Source organism: Poecile atricapillus, chromosome Z (assembly GCF_030490865.1).
Source record: "Poecile atricapillus isolate bPoeAtr1 chromosome Z, bPoeAtr1.hap1, whole genome shotgun sequence".
Taxonomy (NCBI): domain Eukaryota; kingdom Metazoa; phylum Chordata; class Aves; order Passeriformes; family Paridae; genus Poecile; species Poecile atricapillus.
Window position 1 is genome coordinate 21,513,074 of NC_081289.1, and position 26,348 is coordinate 21,539,421.

Sequence of the window (26,348 nt, forward strand, 5' to 3'; positions counted from 1 at the left end):
CCCTTCCTCCCTGCCCCTCGGCCACACTGCCTCACTTGTTACGGTCGTACCGATTAACCAAAAAGCGAACGGGCTGTGGGCTCTGCCTCAGCTTTATGGAAAAAGGTCAGAGGTTGAGTTTTGTCTTCTGGAAGTAAACGGAATGGGTATCGCTCCTGTATTGTCACTGCAGTGTTAGGGAACTTTGTTTCAGAAAATAACAGGTTTAAAGGCAAATTTGTACCACGTTGTCATGTATCTTGTCTTGATAAATGCAGGAAAGTGAGAGAGACTAAAGCATGACATAGTCCAATTATAGTCAGAGAAGATAATGGATTATAGAATTAAAAAAAAAACAACCCAAATTTAAAAAAAAAAATGGAAAAATGCTATACTGATAAGAAAAGTGTTTAGAGTTGTCTGTGTTAGTAAGTCTTAGAAATATTAAATCTCTTTTTTTTCCAGGTTTAAAACATCCTCATAGACACTCATCTGAATGTATACCAAATGCAGAAAGTACTGAAGACACTCTGAAGCTGCTTTTGGAGACAAAGACTGTCATATTTGTGATAACATTCCTTTATGTTGGCATAACGTACAAGGAAAGTAAGGGCTTCGTGAAGGCGTGATATGCATAAGCACTTTTAACTCCTTCACAGTTGCTCTGTCACAGTAAGGCAAGTTCGGTTTAGTTGGAAGAGTTTATTCTAGGAACTTGGTCTTTAAGAAGATATGACAGTGTTTGCACAGCTTGTTGGGAGGTGAAGACATATGCATATGCCTCTGGCGTAGTTATATTCATTTTTTGCTCAATTATCTCTATCTTCTACTCTGCACAATGGTTACTTTCCAGGAAAAAATTTTACACTTGGTTAAGTGTTTCAGAAAACAATGGCCTTTATTTTCCAACTCTGAAAGGACTACTGTATGTGGAGCAGACTGCATGTTGATGGCGTTACAACTGTCCATGGCTGAAGTCAATAAACAGGTTAGCATTCTTTTCAGTATGTTCTTGGTACGCCTCAGACTTGGTTTCTTTGCTGCACTTAGTGCTTAGGTGCTAACTTGAAATGACGTTTTTGGCCACTTCCTTGCTGTTTGTTAAAATGAGGCGTGTCTGAGGGCCAGATGCAGCAAGGCAAGAAAATCAATATGATTAAGTCCACTACTGAAGCAGAGTTAGAAAAAGGAACTGCAAGACAGATGGGAGGATAGAAGTGCTTTATGTGTATATTTCAGGTCCAAACTTTAGACACTCGTGTATTTCTGCTGACAGTGTAACTCCTCTTTATTTCCATCCAATGTTTCTTTTGTGCTATCCATCAGGGTGGGAGAACTATGGTATTTGGGGTGCATTTTTTTTCTGAATGCTCCAAAAGTATTTTTGAAGGACATGTGAAGAACACAAATCTAAAACTGATTTGTTATGGTTTGTGTGAGTTGTACTTGCCACAGTCCATTCTTGCCTCCGGCTTTTCCTGATACTTGTCAGGTGAAGACCTATATGTAAGTACATACCCAGTACCAGTAGGAGTTATATGGCTTTGCTTGTGTGTGTATGTGAAGTGTCTGTCAAATGGTGAAGAGGAGATATAACCCTAAAGTGTCTATGAAAGAAGCGCTGTGGCTTGTCAGAGCTGGAGGATGTCTGAAACATACCAGAAACAGTTGCAATGTACAATTAGGCCTTTGCCTGTGTCTCATCTAAGGAGAACAACTGCAATACTTCTTTAAATAAACTAAAGATACCTTTTTAGGTCAAATTAACCTAATTCTTGATGAAAACAATACTGACTGTTGTTGGATGACTTAAAGTGTTGCATAGTAAGTCATACATGTAGTACAAAGATTTAGTTTAAGAAAACCAGAAGGAGCATACCAAATCAACAAACATACCACAAATAACAGAGCCAGATCGAAGTGAAATCCCATAGTGAATAAAAAACCCAAACAAACAGAAAACCTGCTTCAGTTTGTGGATCAGAAATAAATTTGTAGTCTAAAATGTGCAGACTAGGAGTATCTTGTCTAAACATTAAGTCATCCCCCACTGTTATAAACATTATAGTAAGGATACTAAAATGCCAAGATACTACATTTGTAGTTCTTGGAATGTACTCACAATACCTGTGTAGATTAAAATGAGAAAACTAGTGTGCATCAAAATTAACTCTTGGAAAACAGATAAAATATATTAATGCAAAACTGCACATGGAGGCAATCACTGTCATGTCTGTTGTGATTCTCAAGGGAGAACTGCAAACAATTTTCCAAAGCCAGCTCCGGGAACTACTATGTGTTCTGTTTTATGCCAAAACTTACAGACATGTAAAGGTTATGGTTCATTGTCCCCTTACAATATTTTTTTTTTCCTTTCTGTAGGGGTAATTAGCTTAGTCTACTTTCTCCTTTTTTTTTTCGTCTTCCAGATAATATCCCTGTCTTCTGTAAATACCTTTTCTTTCAGAGATGATCAAACAAAAATTATTGCAGTTATTTTCAACTATTTTAATTTTGAAATGTTTAGCTTTGCCTTCAGATCTGAAGAAAGAACAAGTTTTCAAAAACCTCATTTGTTTTTTCTGATTATACTAGTTGGTCTAATAAGACAAACCTTGGCTTGTATATGTGGATTAAAACTATTTTAGTGTTTGCATGTTCTGCCTCTGAAGCACAATTTCTTTAGATGGTATTAATTTTGGTGTTCAGTCTTAAAGCAAAATATGTCTTGTTTATTTTGTTCAACACTGAAACTTCAAATGAAGATGCAGAGTATTACAGTTGTAGGCATGTCCCTTGTTAGGTTTCTGATTTAAATACAATAATGTTGAATTGTTAGCACCTATAGAATGGAAATCTGTTTAGATAAAGTCAATTACTACAATAAAAATACTTTCATTAACAGGCTGTTGAGCAGCCATATTGAGAAAAACCCAACACATCCAAGCTATCACAAACAACCAAAATACACTTCTCTTTCTTTCAAAGCCTGGACAATTTTAATGGATTTGGTGTTTTAACTGGTACCTGTATCCATAGTGGAAATGAAAAATAACAAAGCTTTTTGGAATACTCTATAAAAGTTTAAAAGCTTCATAATCTATGAATCTTAAATTTCACCAGAATGAGGGTAGCAAAAAATGTGATAAACCCTGATCAAACAGCAGGGGTGAAAGAAAAAAAAATCTATGCTCTGAATCACTCTGAAAACACTTTGGTTTGTAGAACATTGTAGCCATGTTGCATAAGGTCTGTGGTGGAAGCAAATATCTTTCACCTAGATTGATTAGTATAAATCTAAAATCTAGGAACATTTTCAAGAAGAACCTTCCTCAGGGTTTGACAGTACTAGCAGTTTTCAGGATGGAGTTCAGCTGAGAGTAATTGCTTTAAGTTTACTGTTTATTCCTATGAATGGGATAAGAAATGGAATAAAACTATTATTTAATAATTGTTTATCATAATAGTTATTATAAAACAATTATTTTTCCAGAATCTGCTAGTTTAAATTGTCCAACTAAAATGGGCTGTCAATCTCTTCTAGAATGAGAGCTTTGATACTGGATGAAAAACTGCTTTAGTGTTGATTTTAGAAATGTATCTTCCCTTTAGAAATTTGTGTTTGTATATTTCTGATTTTGTTTAAAAGCAGTTTGGGTGTGTGTTTTAGTTCTGTGCTTCCATGAGTGCATTTTGTATGCTGACTGAAGAATATTATGTTCTGTTTAGTGTCTTGTATTTCTTGAAATGATTTCCCAAATTGTCCTGCTTCCATGTTGGCAAATGAAGAAAAATGCAGAGTTTAACAGTGTTACTCCCTTAAACCATTCTATCTGTCTCCCTTTTGGTAATGAGATACTCCTAACTAACTTTGTAGCAATTTTATGTGATATGTTGCATGTAATTCGTTGTAATGGTGCTACTAAGAGAGGTTGTCTTGGCTTTTCTTCAGCATGATCAATATTTTCACAGACTCACAGAAGGGTTGAATTTGGAAGGGAGCTGTGGAGGTCATCTTATCCAGCCTTCCTCAAATAGAGCAACCTGGCAGTGCCAGTTGTCCAGGACTATGTCCAGGTGTCTTTCAAATTGTCTCTGAGCATGGAGACTCCATAACCGCCTTGAACAACCTGTGCCACTACTCAGGCATTCTCAAAGTGTTTCCAGATGTTCTGTGTGTGTTTCAGTTTGTGCCCATTGTCTCTGCCCCTACCACCGGGCACCTAAGGAAAGAGCCTGACTCTGTCGTCTTTGCATCCTCCCTTCAGATATTTGTATGCGTTGAGGAGATCTTCCCTGAGCACTCTTTTCCCCAGACTAAACAGCCCCAGCTTTCTCAGCCTTTCCTCATATGAGAGGGGCTCTCATAATGAAGTCTGTGGGTGATATGTGAACTTTCTTGGACTTCGCTCCGGTGTGTCTGTCTCCCTCATACTGAGGAGCCCAGAACTGCACACAGTATTAAATGTGGTCTCACCAGTGCTGAGTAGCCTTCTCTACAAGGGTCTTCTTTAGAAAAGAATTTGGAGTGATAAATATTTCCCAGGATTTTTTTTAAAGGAAATTATATATTGAGGCTGGTGTACTCTTTTCCTGTGTAATCAAATTGTAACTATAAGATAGTTTCATGTATTTTTGTTTTGCTTAACAACTGGGATTGTTTTAATGGTGTTAAAACCCTTGCTATGTAAGTCTTGATGCATCTTCCCTAGCTTACCAACAGAACTTTTTCTTCTCCCTCCCACCCCTTTTTCTATAGTATTACAGGTATAATTTGTGGTAATTACAGGTGTTTTGAGGGGTAGAAGAGGAAGCAAGGATGTGTGGGGTTTTTGTTCTTTCATTTGTTTCTAACCAGCAGGGTTCCAAATTTTCAATCTTGTGTTTTTATTACCACTATAATTGATAGCATTTGCTTTAGAAAGTTCTGGTTTGTTCTTTGGGTGAATGCAATTTTTACTTTGCCTATTTCATGATTCTGCTATTCTACTGACCCATATATCCAATACCTCTCTAGTCCTCCTTAAACAGAGCATACCTCTACTCTCTTGTGCCCTGGTACTTTTTCTCTTGACGCCCCCCCTTGCCCACCCAAAGGAAAAGGTGTTGAGTACCCATGCCATTGTAATTTTATTTATTATTATTTTACAATATTGTCATTTCCCTAGGCTTGGACTATTGTAACTTCATGTTGCAGTAATAAAGCAGATGGGACTCACAGTTTCTTCATGCAGAATAGCTAATTCTTTATTCACAAAGCTCATGTTTATAGGAAATATCTGAAGGCATTGTGTTAAACCTAACTGGTAAGCTCTACAGTGACACTCAGTTTATTGGTTGGTGTGGGCTATTGTATATGTCTATCAAATTTTCTCTCTCTAGATGTGTTTATACATTTTCTTCACTGATTCTCAGGGGACAGATTCATAGTTTATGCAGGTGCAAACTTGTTTTTCCCTCCAAGAGTAGGTTGCGTTAATGGACTTTTTGTTTCCAAGATTGTTTCCAAGATTGTTTGGCATGGGAACCTAGCTAGCTGGACTTAGAAGAAAAAGGTAGCTGTTAATTCAGTAGAGCAAGGCCTGATTTTATAAGGCCTTTCTTTTATAATACCTTTTACTTGTCTGTAACACCTTCACTGCTCCTGCACTTTACAACCTAACAACTGCCAGATGTCCATGCACTTGTATTCACATGAACCAGTTTTTCAATCTGTGCACAACGTTATCAGCATGATGGGAAACTTGTTAAAAATGCTGCTTTATCCTACCTTAATTTGCTTTATGTACCACAGTTTAGGAACCCCTCTGCTGTGTGAGAGTATAGGGAAGCAATGAAGGCTGAGCAGGACTAGAGGTGACAAGTGTGCAGAATTGCATAACTCAAGGACAAAACCAGAAAACAATGCTGCAGTCCAGGAGTATGCCTGGAAAGAATAGACCCAAACAGGGGTGGTGGTTAAGCACAGCAGTCTTTTACACACATTCCTAAAAAGGTTGGTGAGCATTTATTTGGGGAAGGCAGAAGCCAATATTTTGATGCTGAGATGCATAACTTTCTGTTTTTTAAAACAATTTGTTGAGAAAATAGAAATTGATTTGCTATGTAGTTAGCACTAGAAAACTTACAGTATCTACAAAATAGTAAAAAATGGTGTCTTTAAGCATGAAATGTTGCTGCTGGATTTCAGACATGCTAAAATAAGCGTCCTAAGTTAATATGCTGCATTACCAGGAAGTGAAGATGCTTTATAATACCTTATTATAATACCTATTCCTATGAAATGAAATACTTTCTCTGCCTATAATAGAATGAAAACATGGGACTTTTTGAGCTTCCTTAAGCTATTAGCCAGTTGACAAATGCTTACTGTAAAACACCACAGTATTTTTAAAATTAATTTTAAAACCAGAGACTTGACAAATTGACTGTTTAAGTAATGGAATATGCCATCACAGTGGATGCCTGATCACAAAGGCTAATATCTGGAATGCAATATTTGTATTTCAAATATTTTTGCAGTACTAGCATAAACTTTGCTAATCTCTGCAGGCCCTTGATCTGGTGAGGAAAGGTTTTGATTTATTAGATACCTTATGAACTTATACTTTAACTTTGTACTCCTGAAGGATTTTGATTCAAAATAAAGTGAGAAAGCAACATTTTTTTCCCCATCTACTGCTGCTTTGATCTGTTTAAATTGGGTTATAATATGATTATATGTTTAATTTTTTGAGGGGCTGAAATAAAAATCAGATGCATTTCAGAAAACACATATGCAGTTTTAATATTTTGATCATATGTGGAATAGTATGTAAGTTCAAAGCTATTTATCATAACCCATGCACAAGTTAGAAGGCAGAAAAGTGCTCTGAAAGTAAAATGTGTGAGTATGAGTGTTCTTTAATTTTCACTCCTCGTTCTTTGCCTAGACAATATAAAAATAGTTGACTTTCAGGATTTTGGAATTGTGTATTTAATGAGGTCTATTGAGAAAGTTGTGCTAAATATCCTAGAACCCAAAGGAGGGATCATTTGGGCTGTAACAACTTAAATTATTAGAATTTCTCATGTTTTCTTATTTCATATGTTGCTAATGGTGTTTATAAGTAATTAATTTGCTTAATGTGGAAATGTAATGAAATAGAATTAAACCTTTGCTCTAGATAGGAGCCATCTGCCATTATGGACAGTGCAAAGCAAGGCTTGTAGCTTGGTCACAGGGCATTTATCTCATGTTACATGGTGAAAAACACCTTTTTTGCTGCTATATATTGGGGAATGCTTTAGATACTGGTAGTGTGGACAAAAGTTTACCAGCAGGAATTGGGGACTGGTACTCAGTTTAAAGATCAGAGTGTGGACAAAAATGAGGAAGACGAGTTGTGAAAAAGAATATAAGAGCAAGTAGTTGGAGGAGAAGGCAAAGGGGCACATGGAACATAATCGAATAATTTTGACAGGAAGGGTACAGTCTATACTGTATAGATAATGTTAATTATAGTAGTAGTAACAGAGGGGTGTGCATGGTTCTAGTGTATTTATTAGAACTGTGTAGCAACACTGTCAATGTTATGATAAAGTATAACTGTACTAACACAAGAAAGAGAAGCTCCTTTTTTTTTAAGTGACATGTTTTCCCAGTCAACTGCTTGAAACAAAGTAAGGGAGCCATATTTACTGCCTTTTGGAAATAATTGCCTGCCATGCTGAAAACAATTTCTGCAAAAGTAGTTCTGCATCATTCACTGTATTTTCTTGTGTAAAATTTGATATACATGCCTGGTACTTTGAAGATCAGGAACAAATATTGACAGAATATAACAAAATTCAACTGTAAATGCAAAGCAGTGGAAAAGCCTTGACTATAAGACTTTGTGATAAATTTAGGTTATGATAGATTTTCAAATATATATGCAGCCTGTTTTAAATTTATTTTCAAAGCTATGCTGAATATGAAATATATATTTTTTGCTTTTTTTTGGTTCTATTAGTACCATGGAGACTTCACAGTATCACTTAGTGATGTATTGGAAACTTGGAACTATTTGTTACGTGACAAACTGGGATTATATGAAAACACGAAAGAACCTGAAAATTATGCTGAAGTGAAAAAAGGCTATCATGCCTTCTTAGCAAGAAGCAATATGTTAGATTTAATAGACATATATCAGAAGTGCTGTAGTCTTGGACTTTTAGCTGAAGATGAAAGCATATCTCCTGTAAGTATTATGTTTGACCTCTTATGTTGTTTTGGTGTATTTTTGGTTCCAGTTATGGATTTATGACACTTCTAATTATACATGGGAGCTCTGGATTATTCACAAGTTACTTCGTTTCTCTGTTGGGGAAGCACTTGAGTTTAAATTGCTAAATATTATAAAGGGGTCTTAAATTCACTCAAAAATTATTTCTCTCTGTTGTCCTGCTGGATTGTAAAGTCCCACAACTCTTCTATGAATAAATGACTCCTTGCCATAAATTGGACTGAGAAATAAACTGTAGAGGTTTGATAAAACTGAAACAAAGACTAATAATTAAATGTGATGGAGTTTTGGTTGTATGTTGATGTGCAGCCAAAGTATTTTTAATGATTGCCAGTTTGAAAACACCATTCTCTGTAAACAAAACTTCTGTAAGATGCATCTATTTGCATGTTTGGTGGGGTTTTTTTTTCTGAAGTTCCAATTCAGCGACACTCAGTCACAGCTCTGTTGTAGTTTATTTTGGATCTTTTGTTTGTTCGGGGTTTTTAATGTGTTGTTCTTTTCCTCCTGCTTTTCATGGGGAAGGTAGACTTGGGTGGGTTAACAAGCTCTTCCTACACTTGGCAAAGCATATTCAATTTTCTCTAAAATGTAAGCAGTGGCTTTTAGAGCAAGTGCATAACATAACTTTGTGTTAATTTCTAAGTTAATTTTAATCTTACACTTCATTTCTCTACTAGAACAGTTGTACTATTGAAGAGTAAAGCTAAAAGTAGGTTGTAAGGGCTGTGCTAACCTCAAACTCTAGCAAAGTGACAGAGATATGTTTACATCAGGTTTTAAAACCACTTTTGCTTTCTAGTCATCTGCGTATTTAAGTTTATTCTGGTCTTTTTATTAAAGGTTCAACTGTTGGAATTTATCTCTGGTGTAATGAATGCACAAGAAGATAATGATTCCGTTCTTTCTACTCCTATGCAAATCAACAGACAGGGCCAGGAGCATATGAAGGTAAAAATTATTTTTGTCTTGTAATGTTCTGTATCTATTGAAAAGATTAAATATAATGTAGATTTATTTTCCAATTGTAATTCAAGTGTGGCTGGGTTAAAAAAATTAAACCTGTGTATCCAAACTGTATCCCTTGAGTATATTGTAGGTGTGTATGGGGCTATGTGCTGAAATTTGTATTCTGGAACACACTCCAGAATGGAAGGCACTTGATGTAGAACAAATTTTTCTACAAATACACCATCACTCAAGCATTTTCTTGACTGAGCATTAAATAAATGAAGTAATCTCCTTTGATTTCATTTTATTAGCTTTTACTCCCTTACATATGGAAGAAATCTGAATAGCCACTGTAGTGGTAGCTGTAGCAAAACAAGGTTTGGCTGTCTCAATAGAAGACTTGATTCTTTCCCTTTACCCTTTCAACCACCAAAATAAAAATCTGAGTACTTTCAAGCAGTGTTTGAAATGCTGAAGCTTTAGTCATAACCAAACGTGCTTTTCTCATAATAAATGGCAATTTTGAATCAATATTTGGGTATAAATCAAAATATTTTTTGAACAAGAAAATATCTTCTGAGCTGAGGTTCTCCCCTGAACAGCACTTCTATCACTCCCACAGTGGTTTTCTTGCTGCTCTGACTTGTGCAGTAAAATTATTCTTTGCTCTTTTTTCTTCTTCTGAGGACTGTCTTTGCAGACTGTCCCATATACGTGTTTGGTTCTGTAACTATATTTTGTTGCGTATGTACTGTGGTATGAGAAGATAATCCATAGCAGGTATAATTTTTTTTTTCTCTGCTTGCAGCAAAACTACAAATTCTTCTCTTCTGGGGCTGATGTTCTCACAGGGTCCAGAACAGTGCTGCCATATTGGCAATTACAATGTTATATATTGGTTATATGGGTGGGGTTGGGTCACAATTTATGTCTGAAAGCCAAGAGAAAAAATTACTGAATCTGTGCCAGAGCTGGCAAGTAGTTTTAAAGCTTAGTCTTTTTGAAGTTAATGACAAATTCTTACATGGTTTAATGGTGCTAATATTTGCCTTGAGATAGAAAAAGGATGTCTGTGAGGAGGTTTCTAAACAGAAATTTATAACCAATTTTAATAACCCTCAAACACCTTGTGAATATTCAAGTACCATATATGCAGTTCTAACTTATTTTTCATGTTTGTTTTCATCAAGACTTCTAGAATCCTCATGCATAAGGTAGCACTTTGAAATGATGCAAGGTGAATTCTTACTCGTCCAAAAATTACATCGGTACACGTCTAATTAACTTTAAAATAAAATGGAACATAATTTAGCAGTGGGATGACCAACTTGTGTGATGTTTTCTCATGCAGGTGACAATCCTGGCAAAGAAGTCTGTCTGTTCATATTTAAGCCTTTTGGTGAATTCTAAGGATGATGTGGCATTGGCTCGTATTCTAAATGTTCCTGACAGAGGACTTGGTAGAGAAGCCTTCACTAACCTGAAACATGTCTCTCAGGAGAGAAAAATGTCCATTTTCCTGGTATGTGTCAAATGATTCTTTACTGGAGTTCAGGGTCAATGAAGTAGATCTCTAAACAGAGAATGTGTCTTTAATCTAATATGCAACACTGATGTTTGCAAACCAAGTTAAATACCACCATGAAAACAATTTTAAAGCTCAAAAGACAAGAGATTCTGTGGGGAGAAACAGGTGCTTATTTGGTCATGGGATCTCAAGATACACACAGAAGCTATTTTTTGTGTCCATGTCAAGAATTCTTAATTGGAATCTTGCAGTAGTTGTCAGCACAGAGCCATCTCAGAAATAGTTGAAGTAAGGTAAATAAGAATTCTTTCTCCAAAGAACCACTGTAGTCCCTCATACTCAAAATAGTCATTACATTTTGCATGCAGTGTAACCTCAGGGCAGGCAACGGCAGTCTGAGTTAAAAACAGTATGGCTATGTAGTCACTGAAGAAGCTGCATTCTCAAACTTTTATGGTTGAATAAATATGGAAATTTTGTGAAATCTCAGTTCCAGGTTTAATTATTTTAGCTCCAAATAGTCTGTTAACATTATATAAAAAAATGTATGTGTTTGGACTGGATTTACCATATCTTCTTCACAGTTGCCAGAGGGGAAACTTCTCTGTGTAAAGAAGTCATCTTTTCTGGCATCTGTGTCTTATAGAAATCTTGAAAACTAGAGTATTTTCCAGTATTTTCCATTGGGAAGGCAAGGTCCTCTGAACTGTGTACTTGATCCATAGGGAATCTTTAGCACTAAGACGGGAATACTGGCAGGTTTACTTTATATGCTAGAGTAATTCCAGTTTTCCTCTTTCCAGTCCTGTACTCTGTTAGCTCTGTACTCTGAAATTAAAATTAATGTGTAGAATTAACATTACTGCATCTGTGTGAAGTGCATTGGATTGTTCTCCTTACTTTCACTTTCCTGGACAACTGCTGCTAGGGTTTTTACTGTTCCCTTAAAATTTTAGGGCTGTACTTTAAGGTATGCTTTTGGCACATCTTTCCATTTTTTTAGACCATATAAAAAGATATGGATACTTTGAGAATGACAGAAACCATAGCTGTCAATACTTTTTAGAAGATCTTTTATAAGATTTGAGTATGTATTTGCATCTCTGAAAATTATTATAAGCTGAAGTCAGCTTTTACATGCTCATGTTAAAATTGTCCTTGGGCCATAGAGAGCACTTTGAATACAGGAGTAGTTTTTGTGAGGCCAGCAGGAGCATTTTAAACAGCCACAACAACAAAAGAGTTCTGTGCCATGATTTAATAAGTTTTTTGTCCTAAGCTTTCAAAAGGCTGATGTAAACATCAAATTGGCTGGGTTATTTTTACTTTGGCTTGTATTTTCTTTTTTTAATATGATTGTACTATTTAAATATTGATCTTGCAAATATTTATGGTGAGGTGTACAAAGCTTGCAATTAAGAGCCATTGTTTGATTTCAGGTAAGTTATTTCTGCTATCAGGCAGCTGTTACACAATTTAGAGATGTGCAGGAAAGACTCACTTCAACATATGTACAATCCATGTCTGTCTACAGTTTGATATCTCTATTTCTCCTGACAGATGGCAACATCTTTTATCCGGACCATAGAACTTGGAGGAAGAAACTCTGCATCTTCTTTGTATGATCCTTTAAGAGCACATGTAAAAGGGCTTTCCAGCTTTGTTAATTTTATTGACAAGCTGCAAGAAATTGTTGGTGAAATCTTAAATACAAGGTAATAGATTTTCTGTTAGATTTTTGTCTAGGTGAGCCCTTTTTCGTATGCTTGAACAAAAGAAAATCAAATAATCTACTTTACTAAATAATGCAAAGTAAATGTTAAAAAGTTAAACCTTATTTGAAAATATAATTGAAAAACAATTGGGGTAAGCTTATAAATTTTCGAAGTTTTTTTTAATATTAAATCATTATCAATTCTATGTTTGTATGGTGATTTGGTTACTTCCCTAGTTGCAAATGAAGTTAGAGATTTCCATCATGTGAGTCTGGTACATAAACTGATATGTGTCTTGCTTCTTGCTAGTTAATTCCTTTCTTTTGGTTATTTCATTCTGTTTACACTTATGTAAAGGACTCTTTATTTTTGCTAACAAATGACAATGTTGATTATTTAGCCTTTTCTTTCTTTCATTTTAGTTATATAAGTGAAGCATAAGAATTATATCTTAGGGATGCTCTGGTGGAGTTGCAATCTGATTTTGAATATGTTTGAAGAACTGAAGTTACTCTTTTGGGCAGGCTTATAAGTGTGTGATTAATTAGAGAAGTGTAAATGTAACACAGGGGTTTGAATTGGTAAGTGCTGGCATTATTACAGAGAGAAGAGTTATTTTCTTAAGCTTTATAGAAATTTTGTAATTTTGTCATTTACAATCAGTATTTTTTCCATACAAAACGTTGGCAAATCAGCTGTAATAGTTCTGTGCTTGATACTAAATAATCTTTTTTTAAAAAAGTTTCAATTGAATCTAATCCTCACAGTGGAAAACAAAATGTTATAATTAAGCATTATTTAAGTCAATGTTCAGTTTCCATTGAAGCTGGAAGTGGGAAGTATTTCTGAAGTTGTTTTGCAGTTTTGTCTTGTTTTTTTTATTCTGCTTCTTTGTTCTTTCGTTTCAACATCCTGAATGCCAGAGACATACTGTCTGTGCTGATGATTAAAGAAAACTATTAGCTCAACATATAGTATATGCTATTTTTCTTTGTTTAAATAATATCTGGCACTGTATATTGATAAAAAATGAGAAGTGGAAAAATATGTGCATGAACTTTTTAGGATGAAAAGACTTTTTCAGGCAAATGCAGTTCAGAAAAGTAACATAAAATGCTGTGTCTTGTTAATTACTCCTTTTTTTAAAAGAGAATGTTTAAATGTGAGAAAAATCCAAGTGGGATAGTTGCTGGCAGTTATCAGTTTCTCACTGGGTGAATTCTCTAGAGCTTGGGAATGCTTTATAGCATTCAGATATTTATTGTATAGCTTTCCCTGCTGCACCTGTAGTGCCATTTATTTTGGGATATAAATCTTGTTAATGTCAGATTCTGGTGTGTGCATTAAATTGGCTGTACACGTCTAAGTATTGCTCTTCATCTTGCTGACCAAGTGGAAGGTGGCTGTACTGTGCTATTTGTAGTACCTCTTGTACTCCATATGGGCTTTATACCCTCACAGTGTAAAATATGTTTTTAATCTATGTATCTATAGATGTTTCCAAGTGTTTGGTATGTCACATGGATGAGGACTGTGTGTCTTGCCTGTCATGTGGCAGTTGTTGAGAGTTTCAGAAATCTAGTTTAATGCAAAAAATTTTCTCTAGTTCTGTTACTGCTGCAAAGTAAAGACCAGAGGGGGAAAAAAGCAACAATGCGGCAGATTCCTGAGTCGCTTCATCTCTAGGAGACCACTAAGAAATCCAAGAGCAAACTAGACAACCTGTCTGCAGTATTGTTGTTTCTCTCATGCAGAGATTAGCCAACCTACATTAACCAGGCTTCTGTATTGGCTATGCCACAAGAAAAATGCTGCATTTTTTGCTTAATGATTAGAAAGCTTTTATTTGTTTATTTTTGTTAGTGGAGATCTTATGAAACTTGTAATTGCACAAAATACAAAGTAGCCAAAGAAATGGTGGGACACATTGAAAAGAGGCTTTCTTCATCTGCCTGATTCCTTTGCTTTGGGAATCTAGAAACCAAATTGAAGACCTTGGACAGCGGTGGGAAGTGCTTAAGAATATTTTGAACTTACTTGGTTGTGCAATATCTATCTGCTAACCCGTGGAGAATAAAAAAATGTTTCTCATCTCCCCATCATTCAGCTAAGAAAGTGAACAGTAGATTGATGAACAAAGGGAAATCTGTCAAACAGAGTGTAAGTTTCATTAAATTATGGTGATTTGATTCAAATATCTCCTGATAGCAGGAGAAATGGAAAGACAAAATGAAATTTTGTAGTTTCAAGGTGTAGTCACTGAAGACTGAACATTCCTACAAGTTCCTGATGTGTTGAAATTGCCTCTCCTTATTTTCTGGATGTCTAATATTAGAAGACATCACTAATCTTTCAAGAATCAAGCATGACTATTTCATTAATATTTGTGGGTGCAGTAAAACTTGTAATGCCAAAACTATTTATAGATTTGTGCATCCAAGAATTGGACAATATTAATGCAGTAAATGGAGACCTTGGATGTTCTACTTTTTTACATCTGTTTCTTGACAAGGAGCATATCAGTGATTTGTCAGTGAAATGGATGATTATTATGCACCTTAGGATCTGAAAACCCTTTCCTGTTGGTATAAATGAAAAGCTGCAGTTCTAATCCATCATTCTGGAAACCCTTTTCTTTTAAGCCAGAAGAACTGAAATTACTTTTCCCAAGTTTGTTAGAACTGAAGGACAGAAGGTCATTTGTCATGTTGGTTACCGTGCTCCATGGTTAGTATGAGGGGATGTGTGGGGTGTGCGTTCATATACATACGCTTTAACAATGCCCACTGATTTTGTAGATAGCCAAGTTGGGAGGTTGGCAGCGTGTTTTCCCCACAGCTGGGCGCTGCCCTCGGCGCAGCCAGCGGCCACTGGGTGTCACCATCGCCCAGCTCACGCCGGAGCCGGGTCGCGCTCGCCGTGTCCCGCTCGCCCCATCGGAGCGAGCGCGGTGCCCCGGAGCGGCTCCGCATCGCGGGCCCCTGCAGCCTCCGCAGCCCGCTGGAGCATCACACAGCTCTCCTTTGCCATGTGGATTAATGCTCTCTGCTTCCCCTCGACAGGAAAAATGCTGTTTCTTGTGTGCTTCCTTTGGGAAGCCGTGACTGCATCTCGAGGTGCGGTACTGTTTGGGGAGAGAGCGCATTGGACTCTATCTAGACTTGTGCTGGATGTTTGAGTTAATTGGACAGTGTTCACACAGCCCTGGAGGTTTGTGGTCTAAAGTTGCTGGAAAGTTGTGCAAGCATATGCAAAACATTGTATATAGGATTGCTTAAATTTAGGATTATAGAATAATTCAGGTTGGATAGAACATCAGAAAGTTTTTGGTCCAACATCCCGCTCAAAGCAGGGTCAATTATGGAGTCAGCTCAGGTTAATCAGGGCTTTATCCAGACAAGCTTTGTACAGGCTCCATCCTTGGAGGCCTTTAATCTCCTTCTTGGCAGCTTATTCCACTGCTTTTGTCCTCATGGTGAAAAGTTGTGGGGTTTTTTCTTTATATTGAGTTGGGACCTCTGTTATTTCAGTTTATGCCTATTGTCTTTTTTCTCTGTCTGTCAACATGAGGAGTCTGACTCCATCTTCTTGGTTGCCACCCTGTAGGTATTTGAAATCTGTTAGTAAATCCCCCTGAAGCCTTCTCTTCTGCAGCCTGAACAAGCTGTTCCCGTAGCTGCTTCTCACAGGGCATGTCTCCTTGACCAGCTTGGCAGCTCTCTGCTGAATTTGCTCCAGTTTATCAGTGTCTTTCCTGGACTGGGGGCCCAAAACTGGACACAGTATTCTAAATTTGGTCCAACGAGTGCTGATTAGAGAGGGATAATCACATTCCTCAGACTACTGGCTACGCTACTGTTGATGCAGCCAAGGATACTGTAGGCCTTCTTTGCTGCCAAGGCATGCTCCTGGCTCGCAGCTCCCTTGCTGAACATGCACCAAGGTTTTTTGCACAGAGCTGCTCCCTGGCCTGTATCATTGCAAGGGGTTATTCCTTTCCAAGACTTTGCATGTCTTGTTGAATTTCATATGGTTCCTGTCAGCCCATTCCTCTTGTCTGTTTAGGTATCTTTGCGTGGCAGCTCTGCCCTCAAGTGTATTGACTGTTCCATCCAATTTGGTGTCATCTGCAAACTTGAAGAGCATGCAATTTTAGAGAGTCACTGCCAAAGATAATAGAAAAAAGAACAGGTTTCAGGATAGGCCCCTATGTTACTCCATTGTTACAACACATTTGCTGCCTTCTGAGCATGATGATCCAACCAGTTGTGAACTCCTCTAATTGTCCATCCACCCAGGCTGTAACATCAATACTCCTATACTGAGTGTATTCTCTGATTCTCAGTGTTGATAAGCCTTGCTACAATCAAGGGAAATGGCACCCACTGTTCTGTCCTGGTCTGCAAATCGAGTCATTTTATTATAGGGGAAAAACAGGTTGGTCAGGCATAATTTACATTTGATAACTACATGTTTATAGTTACCAGCTATCACCTAATCCTTCATGTGCCCATACATGTGTTCTTAGAAGACATATATTGTATTATTTTCCTGAGGAACAAAGTGAGGCTGATGAACTTGTGGTCCCCCATACTGTCCCTTTGGGGGTTTTAGGTTTTGTTGGTTTTGTTTTTTTGGCAATGATTTTCTTTACTTGTCAGGGACCTCACCTGGTCACCATTACTTTTCAAAGCCAATATAAAGTTGTCTTATGAGGGCATTTCCCTCATAAGGATCTTAAATTCAATCCATTTCATTCAATGTTCTTGAACGTACTCAGTACTGTCAAGTGAAGCCTGATTTAATCTTTATCCACTGCTAGCAGTATTTTTTCTGAAAAATTCTCCAGTGTGTTGGTAAAGACTGAGGCAAAGAAGGCACACAGGGTACTTTGGTTTTATCTGTGTCCACACTGTTGCAAAATCTGCCTTTCAGCAAAGGTCCCTCATTTTCCTTGTTCATCAGGTGAATCTCCTTTAACATTCCTTGTAATTCTCAACTCCAGCTGAGCTTTGGTTTTCCTGATAACATCCCTAAATACCCCTGTGATGCTTCTAGATCATTTGTAACCTGTCCTTTTGTCACCCTGAAAACTCAGCTTCTGAGCTTGCTGACATAGTTTTCTACAGACTTTCCCAGGACAGTATCTGTAAACATAGATATGTGTACATTCTTTCTGTTACACGTCTTGTGATGGACATCTCTCATGGCCAGTGCAGTGAGAAAGTGTTATCCTGACCATCCAATCCCTGGCCGTGGTCAGAAACCTATAAATCCTGGGAGAAGAAATAAACTCTCTCTTCCTTCCACCACACCTCGACCTGTGTCCGTGTGATCTATTCATCTTCAGCAGCAGCAGTCCTTTCTTCACCATTCTGTGTGAAGCTCTTTTGCTTTCAACCTCTGTCATCAGTTTACTGTTTTAGCCAAGCTGGTCTGCTGATATTTCTGCATATTTTCCTAAGTATTGTGATGGAATGGTCCTGTGCTCATAATATTATTATAGTATAATATAATTTATGTTATTATAATTAATAACAGCTGGCCTGAGCGCCTTTGCCTATTAGAACTTTCTCACAGGGAATTCAATGGCTGCTTATCAAGACGTATTCTGGGAAGAATACTTGTTTGCTTTTATAGTAACTTTGTCACCAGACTTGGGTAGCAAAACTTGGGATGGAGAACGTGAAGAGTCACTCTAGTTTCTTTCACCAAGCTGAAACAGTAATTTTAGCCAATACAGCAAAAGCAGTAGCAGCAAGATGGAAAAATGTGCTGCAACAGGTTCATTTTTTTGCTGTGTTTTTTTATGGATATAATAACTCCAGAGTATCTAAGGAAGAATCTTCACTTAATGTTGATATCTGTTAGAAAATTAGATTAAGAATCATACGTCCATTGCTAGAGGTGGAATTTTTGAGTACTATGAATGCTTTGATATAGTGTTTTTCTTTTATAGGTATATTTAAAATCTAGATAAGCATAATAGTACGATTTTGTTGAAATTTTGAAATCTAAATGAACATGAACTGCTAATTTTTTGAAATGTATGCCTATAACCTAAGAAATAAGTCTTTAGATTTGCTTTAACAGCATGGTTACTGCTCTGTTAGAAGCATTTGTATTGTATTGCTTCATAGATTAATTTTTTCCTGCACTTCTAACCAGGTATATCGATCTCTAGTTGACATCTTGCTGCTTTGTGTTTGAGAATGGAATTACTGCTGCTCTCTTCCTATAGCTCTAAATTAAAAAATTGGATAACTGATCAGTTGTCATCAAGTTCTAAAGCATCTTTTAAATCCATAATGAGGAAAAAAGGCTGTGATCTCCTACCCCCTGATCACTAGATGTTTGTGGTTTATTTTAAGACACTTGTTCCTACCACCTAGGTCAGTTAGCTTTATATTTGTCATCTATTTTTTACCTCTGTTGAAGCTGAATGATTAAAAATGTTGACCTTAGTATAACAGAATTTTGATATATTCTTTTCTGTTCTTGGAATAGACTTCAGGACTCTGCTTTTTATCAGGTTTTGAATATTGTCCATATCCTCAACATTTTTTTCCTTGTTTGTGCTATTTTAGTCTTTTCCAAAAAAGATGTATTTCAAGAAAATAAGTAGAAGTGCTCCTGCATCATATTAACTTTTCACACTGTGGCCTGAGTTCTGGAGGAAGAGATTTTGCCGATGTCATTTAGATTTTTGGCAAGCAGGGGAGCTTGTTTATATGACAATGTCAGTGGAAACAAAATAGACAAGGTGTGCTGTGAGTTTCTTATACTTCTACATAAGAAAAGATGGTTTGATAAAGAAAATTAGAAAAGGATAAGGTTGGGACTCAGATGATGTAAGGCGCAAAAAGGGTTCAAGTGGGCACAAGATCTGTTAATATTTTTAGTAGAAGAAACCAGTGACAGAAGATCAGATTTGTCCAGTACCTGGGTAGCAGGTGGAGTTTTACACTGCAGTAGTTTTTTTTAAACTCTCTTTAGAAGCACTAGTGCAAATGTATTTTTAACATATGATTAATTTTATCTATATGTAGATGTTTGTTTTTCTCTATCTATGAGACAGGTGAGCTGAATCTTGCTTGGGCTGTCTACCATTTAAGTGCTGGTTAAGTCTGAGGCAGGTAAGAAGGTAATCCCTCTGTCAGCTGGTCTGAAATACTTGTGTCTTCATGCTGATGGTCATGTTTGGACTTGATCAGATCCATTCATTGAAGGATTGCCATTGTACTACTGATTTCAGGCATCTGTGTTTAAACATTGTTGGGTAGTGGAAGGTGATTTTTTCTGAAATGTTGGGGTTTTCTTCCATTTATAATTACACTGATGAATTTTCTTTGGCTATTTCTATCATAGAAAAGGATAAAATTTTGTTTTCTGGTTAAGTTTGTTTTCAGTTTATACCTTTTGAACAAAGAAATGTTGCATGTGACTCTGAAGAGAGGCATATTACTACCTTTTTAAAAAAAAATGCTGTTTTACAATCTCTGCCATAGTGGCAACTGATAACTATATTTGCTTACTGGATTTGATAAGAGTCCTTCAATATAGTTTAAAAGACTATGGATGTGATGCTGCAGCACTTTATCCTAGAGTACCTCATATCAGTAGCCTCTGATCTGAATGGGACATGACAAAACTTTTTTAGCAGGAGCACTAATGAGAAAGGATAAGGTCTTTGCAATTGCATTAGACAAATGGCATTGCTTTGTTTAATGTATCAAGTTCATTCTTGAATTCAACTAGCTTTTTTGCTTCCCTTTCAGAATTAAAAAGAACAAAAATCCTTAACTTTTGCTGCTGTAAAAATTATCATAAGAGATGCCCATGTAATTCCATATTTAAAACAAACCTTTGTGTTCCTTCCAGCTGTTAGGAGCTGCAAAGTGGATAACAGTTTCCAACTTTATTTAATTCCTATAAATGGTTTTTTAGTGCAATATCAGATATTTTAAAGTTCATTCAAGTTCAACTCATCTTCTGAGTAATATAATTCTATAAAAGAGTAGTATCAGAGCCATCTCTAATAGGGTGTCATCTTTGTAAGATAAATAAACAAAACCTCAAACAACCCAGGTGCTTTTTAGTTAATCTTTTTTGAACCTCACTAGAAATGGATCTAGATTCAACATTTTATATATATGTATGTATGTATATATATGGAGGTATATATATATATATGACTAATAATACAACTTATGTTCTGGTGTAAAATGGCGTAAGTTGTGGCAGGGCATTTCAGTATAAATCCTCACACATTAAATCAGCATTTTGTCTTGGCCTGTTGATATAAATTCTAGCTGAAGTATAAATAAACTTTTTCTTTTCCTTGCTCTAGTTAGTACTGTGTATCTGATAGGAGACTGGAACTCGTTCCTGGAAAAGGAGGAGTCTGGGGAGGAGATTAAATGAACTTTATTTCTACTAACAAATATCTTTAGTTGGCATTGAGCTGTAGAGGCAAAAAAAAAAAAAAAAAGGTAAAAAATGTCTTTGTGAAAGGTTTGTTATTTTTTCCCATTGAAAAATCTATAAATCTATAATTGAGTTTCGCAGAGCAAAGCATTTAAATTAAGGGCATGCTTATGTTAATTAACTGTGCTAGTCCCCAGTACTAGTTATATAATATTTTTTCTTCCAGCATACATATGGGGTATATATAAAATGTGTGGAAATTATAAATTTATTACTTATTTGTAAATAAGTTCAACATGTTTGTAGGCAGAAATAACCGAACCTGGTTTTCACAGGGAATTTCAGTCAATCCCTTCACCTGCTAATTTGTCTTGACGTTCTAGGTTCATTACTTGTTTAATAGAATGCGTTTCTCATTTGAGGATATGATTTTGGAAAATATAAGTTTAGGATTGAGGAAAACAGATCAGTCTGGCACGAATCATCAGGAGACTTGGCTACAGTTCCCATATGAGTCTCTGAAACAGAACTCGTCTTCAACAGTGCTCTCCCCTTACCTCTTGACAACTTGTGGTGGATTTTTTTTTTCCCTTCCCTTTGAACTTTTCATTCTTTTGTGGTTAGATTAAATTGTGGGGTTTGGAGAAGTGGTAAATAGACTTTTAAAATTTTTTTCAAACTGTCTTTTCCAAGATTTGGATGGGTCTTGACCTGTATATAGAGAGACTTGACATGGTGATTTTTCTTTTGGCCAAGTGCATGCGCAGTGCTTAAATTTCTTTAAAGCATAAGTTTTTCTGTTTAATGGAGCCTGGAAATCTAATGTGAATTGTATCATCTTTAGTCTGTAAAAGCTGAAGTTGAGATTTGTGTGGAAATAGTTGGTTTTTTCCTTTTAAAAAAAAACCCAAGAAACAACCCCCCGCCACCTTCCCCCCAAAAATTTCATGTTAATGTCAGGTTTTTCAAGTTATTTACAGGAGTCTTGTTCAGCCAGAATAAACCAAAACAGTAAGGTCCCTGGTCCAGTTCCTTCCATGTATTTTAAGTGGAAACAATATAAACAAACTGTTTTTCCTGTCTCAGTTCCTATTCTTACCTAGTTCTGCCTAATTATTTTACATTTTATAGGAATGTAGACATGCAGAGTTTAATTTGATAACGGTTCTCCCAATTGGAATTCTAAGATTTATCTTCATTATTTAATGTATACAAAATACATCTTTATTTGCATTTGCAAGATACCCTTTTTAGGGCAAGCTTGCAGGAGCGTGAAGGAAAGCAGTGAACATTTGAGGAAGTTGAAAACTGAGTCATCATGTCACTCTTGGCTATGTGACCTGGAGTAATGAAGCCATTGCTTTGGGGTTTTGACAGAACTGTCATTTACAGCATCATAAATGAATATAAAAATTATACTGTAGGTGCCAATAGCAGCCCAGGATGCTACATTTCTGCTTTGATGTGGACTGTAAACCTAATTTAGGAATAAAAAGAAATTTTTGGGAAGAGATGTATTGTTATATAGGAGGGCTGAGTGGTCCTTGAGGTGCTTTTTTCTCTTTGCCCAAGCTCAAGCAATGGTGAAACATACTGTTTTGTTTAGCTACTGGAAAAAGTTAAGCTTTTAACTCAAGGAGCTTTTTCTTTCTTTCACAAAGTCTAATTAATGTAGTCAGTCACGTTTGCTGAAGAAAGAGATTAATAGAGTGTGCCTTTATAGCTAATAGAGATGTTCATGTGGTCTAATTACTATCTATTTAAATAAAATTGAAAGAAGATTGGGATTTTGAAGCAACTTCACAAAGCAGAAAAGACTCAAATCTAATAGGGTATTAAACAGGACTGCATGTTTGAGTGAAAAATTTTGTTTATACTTGACAGTTTATGAGCAAAACCATAAATGTAGGTTTTAAGAAAGTACATTTCTTTGCACTTCTAATGAGAAGTTAGTTTTGTATTGCAGCTCAGAGTATTACTAAATGCTTAATTCATTACCTTTCCTTGTAATCTTTTTTTATTTTAGCAAACTATTGTGTTGGACAATATGTCTACACTGCTGCTTGATTTAAAAGATCAAAGCAGTTCTCTCTGATGAACAGTGAAGGCTGGCTATGTTCAGCATTAATAGGTATACTAAAGTGTTGCCAAGATTAATGTGGAGATGACCCTATGCCTATTTTCAGAATTGCAGGGGGGCGAATTCTGTCAACAGTGAAGATGCATTTGATAAAAGGCCGAAGCAATGGGGATCCTTTCTGTCAGGCAGTAGAGGAAGTTGTACAAGATTTGGATTTGAAGATTAAAAATATTATCGATTCACAACAGGAAGCCTTGACTGCTAGCACTACTGGAGTCAGTCCAGCACGGGTAATGGGACTTCTTTTGTTCTTTTTATTATTTAGCTTTATAAGAAAGTAAATATATTTTTCCTGGTTTTTTTTTCATTTTTCAAGGACTATCTATAGAGTATAATCTTTTTCCTAACTATATAAGAGTAGTCATTTCCTCTATGCTGTGATTTTAAACTTGTTGAAAGACTTAAACTTGAGGATTACTCTGTGGTTATCAAACAGCTGATTTACATAAACCAAATTTCTTACTTCAAAATTGCAAATGAAATGCTCTTAAAAGCTTTGTTTGGTTGTGCAGTTATTATAAATTTAGATAATGAGAAGTGTCAGATTTGCCATTAATTTCAAAGCAGTAAATGTATAACAAACTTCTAAACAAAAAAAAAAACCTCATGAAAGTAGAATTAAGATTTGAGAACATCTATAATTTACTTTTTATTAAAATACACTGGTTTTAATTAGTACAGCATCAGGTATTTCTAAGGGTAGGGCATTCAAAGTAAGGTGAAATATGTAAGAAATAAGGATGGTAAAATGTGTAGTGGGAAGGGAATTAAACCCCCAAACAAATCATGTGTACGTTTTTCTGTTTTAGTGTTTCATGACATTAATGAAACTATTAATGACTTTTCATGGAAGGAATTGGGGTATGGAAAATTATGTGAGGTGTTGAGGGCATAATACAGGATTTTTATTTGTTGTTCATGTACTGTGAATCTACTCAGGCTTAGATTATAATCTTTTTGTGATTAAAAAATCAACTTTATTTTATATTGTTGATGTATAAGATATGTAATGTGTTTTTCTAGCAAATTAAAAAAAAAAATATAGACACCCTTGAATTGAATGTGTTTAGAATTGTTAGGATGCTTTGTTTTGTGAAATCATTGGATTTATGCCATGGTAACAAAAGATTTTTTAACAAATTTTAATCAAACCTTCAGTGTCCTTTTTCTTTTTAAGACAGCTAAAACCCTATTGGCTAGTTAAGCTGGTTTAAACATGTTTTTCCACTGAGTATGTTGGATATATATTTCAGCCTCATTTTCCTATTTCCTATGAATATTTGTTCAGTGTATTTCCCTGTTTCCCTTTCATATCCCTCTATTTGTCTTAGAAAATGATAACTGTCATCAGTTCTGTCTTTATTTAGCTACTTGTGTTACCAATAAAATTTTAAAAAATTATGTAGTTCATTATAAGCCAAGTAAAAGCATTTTATTAAAATTTCATTCTTCAGAGAAATTCACCATTGCTTTTCCAAAATGGTATTTGTTTCTTACTGTTCTCCAGAAGTTCATAGTCTAAGGACTCTGTAGAAATGTTTACCAGTATCCTTGTTGAGGCAGAAGATAGCAAAGATGGTTGTACCCTGATGATGTGAGGAGCACCTGCAGTGGAGAGAAGTTCATGAAGGGCTGTATCCCATGGGAGGTATCCCACATAGAGGAGAAGAGGAAGAGCATAAGGAAGAAGCAGAAGGTCAAAGTGTTAGGAGCTCATTCCCTGTCCCCCTGTGCCATTTGAGGGAAGGAGGTGGAAAAGTTGAGAGTGAAGCTGAGTCTGGGAAGAGGGAAGGGATCCCATTATGATTAAATGTCAGTAAATTAGATAAATTTCATAGAGTCAAATCTATTTTGCCTGTGATTTGTAAGTGAACCACCTGTCCTCATCTTACTCCCATGAGCTTTTTTCAAGATTTTTTCACTTGCTGTTCTGTTTAGGAGAAGGAAGGATAGGGCAGCTTGGCAAGCATCTGGCAGCTAACTGGGATCAGCCAGCACAGTCCTTTGTGGGGCCTGAGGAATTAGAGATAAGGACAGTAGTTGAGAGAGGTAATGGGAAAAATGTGGATTGAACATTGGTAGAGAATAGTCTAAGTGTGGGGAAACTTTTTTTATTGTAATTGTGGAGGGCTGAGGGGTAGAATATGTGTCAATTTTTTGCCCCTGTCAGTGCTATATTTGTTATTTTGGTGTGGGGAGTTCTTTTTGTTGGTGTAATTGAAGTCTGTGAAGATTGTGATGAATTGTCTATTTTAACAATTATCCTTAAGCATAATGATTCACAGAGAGAAGGGGTGGAAAAGGGAGCTTAGACAAATGTTAAGATAGTGATATCTAATGGCATATTTTAGTGAAACTGGCGTGCGGGAATGTTTTACTAAACATATGGAGGGATAGGTTGCCTTTTGTAAAGAAGAAAGAAAGAAAAATTGAAAAAGTCCAGTAAGTTTTCCAAATTAATTCAAGCTCTATTAGAAATTAGAGCATCTGTATTGTTCTATTAAGATCTCAGGACAGCAAAGATTTAATGTTTTCTCTGATTCTTGCATAGAGCTTGGGGGTTTTGGTTTGGTTTCACTTAATAAGGAAACCCCCTGATGCTATAACTTTTCAGAAAAAATGATCTACATTCAATTTATGTTCTGGTTTGATAGGATGTTAGGGTTTTTCCTATGCAAGAGATTGAATAATTTCTTTGAGTGCAAATCTAAAACATGATCTTAAGTATAGAGTTGAAAATTATGCTTCCACTAGTTCCTGGTAAAGCTGCTTCCTCATAAAATGTACCTGAAAACCATAACTTTGTTAGAAAAATATTTGCTTTTCTCCAGTCAGTGTCAGCTTTCTTCCATAATTGCTCAGTTTTTCTGCAAATACCTGGTGTATAAGAATCTGGAGCTCCAGGAAAAGTTATTGCTTTATGCAGCAGGAAGCACTATTTTGTGTTGAAGCCTGCACAAGTGACTAATAGGAATTATGATTTATTTCTTCCTAAGAAAATTACTACTGTAAATGGAATCTGGCTGGTGCTTCTGGATGGAACCAACCAGAATAGTCTGGATTACCTAGTGGTCACTACCCTTGAAAAACTGGACAACTCTTTTATTTAATAATTTGATTAATGATTAAGCTTATTTACAAACAAGATTTTTTTTTTGTCTTACAGATCTTTTTGTTGTCTTACCTAGAGTTCTTATTTTGTCTTGGACTTTTGTCCATGGTTAATATACAGTGAGTCTCTGGTGTTGCAGTACTTGAGATTTCTGAAAGCTATTTCTAAAAATTTTTCCTTTGTGTTTCATTAGGCAAGATGATGCCAAATATGTACTTTTGTCATCAAG

At 36.0% G+C, this 26,348-nt stretch overlaps 1 protein-coding gene across 1 annotated transcript in view; it reads left to right on the forward strand.

Annotated features, from left to right (window-relative positions):
• Positions 1–26,348, forward strand: part of LOC131572694 (PCNA-interacting partner-like) — a 38,998-nt gene that overhangs the window by 417 nt on the left and 12,233 nt on the right. The window contains exons 2-7 of the mRNA XM_058825963.1: positions 445–967; positions 7,974–8,201; positions 9,090–9,197; positions 10,549–10,719; positions 12,286–12,440; positions 23,054–23,237. Coding sequence (XP_058681946.1) covers positions 818–967; positions 7,974–8,201; positions 9,090–9,197; positions 10,549–10,719; positions 12,286–12,440; positions 23,054–23,237 — 996 coding nt within the window. The 5' untranslated portion in view covers positions 445–817. The remainder of the gene's footprint in view (positions 1–444; positions 968–7,973; positions 8,202–9,089; positions 9,198–10,548; positions 10,720–12,285; positions 12,441–23,053; positions 23,238–26,348) is intronic.